This window comes from Nilaparvata lugens, chromosome 11 (assembly GCF_014356525.2).
Source record: "Nilaparvata lugens isolate BPH chromosome 11, ASM1435652v1, whole genome shotgun sequence".
In the NCBI taxonomy this organism is placed as follows: Eukaryota; Metazoa; Arthropoda; class Insecta; order Hemiptera; family Delphacidae; genus Nilaparvata; species Nilaparvata lugens.
In genome coordinates, this window is record NC_052514.1 from 3,085,777 (window position 1) to 3,091,776 (window position 6,000).

Consider the following 6,000-nt stretch of genomic DNA (forward strand, 5'->3'; position numbering starts at 1 on the left):
GTTTTGAAAGAATAAAACAAAAGTTCAGGTGCTGTTTGGTCTGTTAGTTTTAGTGAGATGCACTTTAATCTGTCAGCATTCCTTATGAATAACATCAACTTCACATTAGTTGAGAAGATAATATTTTTGTGTTTCTCAATGAATAGCAGACAACATTGATAATATTGAAATTGATATATTCATATTATTATTATTACAAGCAAAACAATCACAAGGTTCTTTGTTGAAGAGTAGTTTTATCAATCTAATGAATACAGGTAGCAAGTACGTAAAAATAGAAGATTTAAATCATATTGTAATGATGAATGCTAATATTGATTGAATTAGGACCGGGACAGCGCGAACGCAGTCCCGACTACCAAAAATTGTGCGCCCGAGATGCCCACATTTGGGGCATTCGCAGGGGTCAACCAAGTCGCAGTGCAATGACAAGGCCTCGCCCTGGGGGAACCGCCTTCTTGATCACGGTAACCCCCACGCCAGGTAAGTATGAATTACAGAGGTTCAACTGTAGCACCCCTACGCAAGATCACACATTACTCTGGCGAGAGCTCGGATAAAACACATCTTTCATACATTAATTAACCATTTCTGATGTTCAAACTAGATGCAATACAAATATAAAGAAAATAATTTAAAAATCCACAGTACCCTTTTTTTAAAATATTTAATCACGACATGTTTCGGTCAATTATGCACCGAAATTGGCATAATTGGCATAATTGACCGAAACATGTCGTGATTAAATATTTTAAAAAAAGGGTACTGTGATTTTTAATTATTTTCTTTATATTTATATTACAAGTAGCCCTATACAGGAAAGAGATAAATAAGATGGCATATCAACCAAGCATAGTCCATAAATGGAAATATACACAATTAAAAATAAGAATTATATTACTATAAAAATGAAATATGTATGAGGATTGTGAGTGCCGTGTCCTCCATGCAGGAAGTTTGAGTGAACCCCCTACCTGTCACTTCTGGAGTCCGTCAAGGCTGTGTGTTGTCTCCCACGTTATTCTTGCTGGTTTTGGACAGTGTGATGAGAAGAGCTGGTGGAGGTAGGAGAAGAGGGATACCTTGGGGCCTAAGAGGGCGGCTAGAGGATCTGGACTTTGCTGATGATATATGTCTACTGGCACAGCGCTTTACTGACATGCAAGAAAAGCTGAGAAATATTTCAAATGAGGCAATAAAGGCCGGCTTGCAGATAAATGCTAGAAAGACAAAGGAAATGAGAGTAAATGCAAGAACAGACATGCCTTTGAAAATGGGCGACTCCAATATCGAGCTGGTAGAGTCCTTTTTATACTTGGGTAGTATGGTCACTGTAGAAGGAGGAGCTGATCAAGATGTAAAGAGTCGAATCAAGAAAGCAAACGGAGCTTTTATACAATTGAGGCCAATTTGGGCAAATAAAAATATTCCAAAGCCACAAAGATTCGACTCTTTAATAGCAATGTAAAATCAGTCTCTTATATGGATGTGAAACCTGGAAGGTGACTACAGTGACCTCTAAAATGTTACAAGTATTTGTAAATAGATGTTTGCGTCGCATAATGGGCATCAGATGGCCAGAGGTTATCAGCAACGAAGCACTATGGGAGTCTACCTGTCAGGATCCAATCCAAATGCAGATAAAAAGAAGGAAATGGAGATGGATTGGGCACACGTTGCGCAAGGAAGAAGGTGCCATTGAAAAAGACGCATTGGACTGGAATCCTCAAGGACACCGTGCAAGAGGACGCCCAAAAATCACGTGGAAGCGTACCATCCAGACAGAAATTGGGAGAGCCGGCAAAACGTGGTTGGAGGTGAAGGCGTTAGCACGCGACAGAGTTGGATGGAGGACATTCTCGGAAGCCCTATGCTCCTCAAGGAGCGACAGGAACTAAGTCAAGTAAGTCAAAAATAAGAAAGGTAAGAGAAGATATTTTATTTAACAAAACTTGTTTGAGAAATGGTGTTATTCCTAGTTATGTAAATATTTTCACAAAGTCTAAATCAAGAGCTGCTAAAAAAACTATGAAAACTGCACAACAAATTTGGATTAAAGAGGAGATAAATTATTATATTCAAAATTGAAAAGATTAAACAAAAAGAATCAGATAATAAAGAGCAAATAGAGAATCAGTTTCATGCCGAATCAATAGATGAATTCAAAATAAATATTGAAATGTGGATTAAGCCTATCATTGAAAAGAAAAAACTTACACAAACAAAGAAAATTAATTTGTTGATCCAAAAACAAAAGAAAAATACTGATAATAACTATTACAATGAAATTGAAGAATATAAATCATATGATAAAGTGAAGAACCTTACAATATAGGCTTCACTGAAAAAGAAAATAATTTATTATCAAAAGCATTAAAATATAATATAATTTAGATAACAAAGTGTATGTCATGAAAGAACAACTGATGGAAGTGGAAACGTCTATAAGAAAGAAAGAAAGAGAGGATCAAAATGTATTAGAACAAATTTCATAAATGCAATTGAAAAAGGAAATAATTGACCGAAACTGTCGTGATTAAATATTTTAAAAAAAGGGTACTGTGATTTTAATTATTTTCTTTATATTTATATTACAAGTAGCCTATACAGGAAAGAGATGAATAGATGCAATACAATTTCTCGTACCTTTCATCACAAGAATAATGCAATCCACTTGGTGAATATGATTCTATTTAAATAAACAGCAAAACCAGGCTGTTTAAAACATTGATCTGAAAGAGGTGCAAGTTCGGAAGTTCACATCTAGACAGCGCTCACTCACATTGGGCACTGGAGACTGCCATAATGAACCAATCAGTTTCTTCTTCAAATTGAGAGAGGTTTAACTATAGATTACTCATTGGTGAACAGGTTTTTGACAAGAGAAATTGTAGATGATTCAGTTCTGAAGTGAATATATTCAGTTACTTTTCTGTATAAAATGCACTCAAACCCCACAATAATTATTATGGTATTTCATTTATCAGAGTAGAGATATTTCAAATGTGCTATTTCTGAATCCGGTTTTAGAGGATACTTTCTTTTGAATCCTGATTTATGATGTTATGTGTGTCTTATAAAAGAAAGTAACTGAACCAATGAATGAATATCTTTTTTTTAATGGATAATCTACAATTCATTTTGATTTGAAATATCAGAGTGCATATGAACAATAATTATTATCAACCTAGTAATATCTATTTTAAATTGGAAAATCACGTTTTTGACATATTGTTCTCTTTGAAAATCACAAAAATAATAATTGATGAGACTGACTTCTAATTGATTCAATTCAATTTTGAATAAGAATTTACCATTTCAGTAGGCCTACCCTCATGAAGCTCTCAAAAGTTGAAAAAATAAATGAAAAATGTGCCATTATTATTTAGGCAACAAATAATTTTAGAGCCATTTTATTTACTGAAACGTTTTTTATTGTTATGATGACTGTGTAGACGCCACTCATGAAGATTGGCCTTCTATTCTAGAGACGCTCTTCATGATAGAGCACTATCATGGAAGTCACAAGTACAAGATTTGTTTAAAGACATAGATAATTATCTTACATTTGTGAAATCATCAACAAGCCTCCAACCAGTCGTTTTCGCCAACGGCCATACCACGTTGAATACACCGGTTCTCGTCCGATCACCGAACTTAAGCAACGTCGGGTGTGGTCAGTACTTGGATGGGTGACCGCTTGGGAACACCACATGCTGTTGGCATTCATTCCTTTTTTGTTTTGCCATATCAGAGTTCAATTTGTCAAAATCAATTTTATTTTTTGTAATAACGTTTCTCACCAATATTCACTCTGATGTCAGTATGATATCATCAATAATAATATTATTCAAAAATGTAGTACATTCAATCCTCCAAGGACAGGAATATAATGAATTTTATTTTCTGTTTAATACAAAATTGTTACACTAATATTTAGTAAAACCTATTTTACATGAAAATTTACAGACGACAGAGTGGAGATTTGTGAATAATAATTATTGTGATCACACGAGATCCTGGTAATAATAAATTTTGGCAAAACAAAAAAAGGAGAAATGCCAACAGCATGTGGTGTTCCCAAGCGGTCACCCATCCAAGTACTGACCACACCCGACGTTGCTTAACTTCGGTGATCGGACGAGAACCGGTGTATTCAACGTGGTATGGCCGTTGGCAAAGGAAAACTATTTTAAATCATTTCACAATTACTTATGTCATGATTGAATCCAATTTTTCAAATTATGGGGTTTTCATTTCTGTCAACCCCACACATCAGAATATCCATTTTTTCAATACGCTACTTTGTAATAATTAACTTGCAAGTAGTTTTTACAGAAATAGACAATGCTAAGCAACAAAGTAGGCCTGGATAGATTTCACTACATCGCTATATTCAGAAATATGCTACCTAAAAGAGTGAAAGATTTTACATGGATTTTAATCATAGATGACATGACATTAATTAGAAAGAAGCAATTACTCTCACCTCTTTTTATGATTGTTGTCATTTGGTTTAGTTGTCTCTTAATTTATTCTTCTGAAAATAAACAGTAGGCTACTACAGTTCTTGCAGAGGAAATTCACTTTCTTCCTGAAATAAATGAATAGAGACAATGACATTTAATAAATTAATTTGAAAAACAAGCAAGCCTCTTACTATCTCTAACACAAGAAGAAATTAATCATCAAATGTGAAGGTTTGATAATAAAGCCAGTGAATGGAAATAATTTCAAACATCTATTCATATGAATTTGAATTATGTGGTCTTTCTCATTATTAGTGCCAGTAGTTGATTTGAGAACTGCAAAATGTGGTTCAAGTAGTAGAAAATAAATATATTACATGAAAATCATAGTATTCTGGACATGACATTTTTTTCAAAACATAATTAAATTTTAAGAAATAATTAGCACAGTTCAATATTCAACCCCTCATAAGAATGACAATATTATTATAATCACAAAAATATATTATCAAATTCTACTCTGAATGGAATTTTCCTACAAGTTTATTCTCCACATCCACATGTGTGGGCCTATTTCTTCAATTTCATCATATAATACAATCTGAAATACAATTAACTTTGGGTTGAAGTTTGAATATAATGTAGAATATGTTAATGAGATTAGGTGGGCCAGTCCCGACTGTACTGCAATGCCAGGTCGACCCGTGATGGAGGTGGAGCAAGCCCCTAACACTCCATCTATTTCCAAAAATCAGTTTAATATACTGGCCACACAATGTGCGGCGTATCAGATATTAAGCTGATAAGAACAGATACTACACTTTGATCTTAGCCAACAGGCCGAGAAGCGATAACTTTCCATGACAAATGACAAGACCTCTATCGAACAGCACACAAAACTCTGGCGAGAAGTGCAATATCTACACAACTTTGATGCTTTCTTTCAGGCAAGAAATTCCATTCATTAAACTATCAATACTTCCAGTATAACCTAGACAGTGATCATCATCAATTCTGATTGTTATATCTCGCATGATTTGTATAATTTTCAAGATATTGATGAAATATTAAAATATTAGTGAATGTTAATGTATGATGAGCCAAATGTGGAGGTAGTTACCAACTCTCCAGCTAGGTGTCGTGGCTGCCACTGAGAACCACTGAACGGTTTTGGCGCGTCAGTCTTCAAGAGCACTTGTGAAATTGAAAAAATATCTATGTAAATTTGAGATCAAATCCTTTCACTCCAATTAATCAGTATATTATTGAATAATACCAACATACTTCAAATATATAACATTAAAATATGATATAATATTATATAATGTGCTATTTTGCAAAACTAAATACAGTCACTTTGATCCTTCTTCAGGACCGATTTATGTGCAGTTTGTCATAAAAACGGTAGCAAATAATAAATGCAAGGTTTTGAAAGAATAAAACAAAAGTTCAGGTGCTGTTTGGTCTGTTAGTTTTAGTGAGATGCACTTTAATCTGTCAGCATTCCTTATGAATAACATCAACTTCACAT

General features: G+C 34.1%; 1 protein-coding gene, 1 long non-coding RNA gene and 4 other non-coding genes across 6 annotated transcripts; 2 read left to right on the forward strand and 4 right to left on the reverse strand.

Annotated features, from left to right (window-relative positions):
* Window positions 1-329: 329 nt before the first annotated feature.
* On the reverse strand, window positions 330-491 carry LOC120353742. Its single transcript, XR_005572559.1, has one exon. It is a non-coding gene; the product is annotated as a U1 spliceosomal RNA (small nuclear RNA).
* A 1,003-nt stretch (window positions 492-1,494) lies between these two features.
* Window positions 1,495-1,902, forward strand: LOC120353523. The gene has a single exon (XM_039437417.1). It carries the CDS (start codon window positions 1,524-1,526, stop codon window positions 1,896-1,898), a length of 375 nt encoding a protein of 124 aa, XP_039293351.1. The 5' UTR covers window positions 1,495-1,523; the 3' UTR covers window positions 1,899-1,902.
* Window positions 1,903-3,606: 1,704 nt separating this feature from the next.
* LOC120353738 lies at window positions 3,607-3,725 on the forward strand. Its single transcript, XR_005572556.1, has one exon. It is a non-coding gene; the product is annotated as a 5S ribosomal RNA (ribosomal RNA).
* A 334-nt stretch (window positions 3,726-4,059) lies between these two features.
* On the reverse strand, window positions 4,060-4,178 carry LOC120353746. Its single transcript, XR_005572563.1, has one exon. It is a non-coding gene; the product is annotated as a 5S ribosomal RNA (ribosomal RNA).
* A 310-nt stretch (window positions 4,179-4,488) lies between these two features.
* On the reverse strand, window positions 4,489-5,964 carry LOC120353524. The gene is made up of 2 exons (XR_005572433.1): window positions 5,590-5,964; window positions 4,489-4,594 (listed from the first exon to the last, which is right to left on the reverse strand). It is a non-coding gene; the product is annotated as an uncharacterized LOC120353524 (long non-coding RNA).
* Window positions 5,129-5,321, reverse strand: LOC120353754. The gene has a single exon (XR_005572570.1). It is a non-coding gene; the product is annotated as a U2 spliceosomal RNA (small nuclear RNA).
* Window positions 5,965-6,000: the final 36 nt, after the last annotated feature.

Coding starts and splice junctions, on each gene's coding strand:
- LOC120353523 (XM_039437417.1), top strand. CDS start 1,524: ATGTTACAAGTATTTGTAAATAGATGTTTGCGTCGCATAATGGGCATC.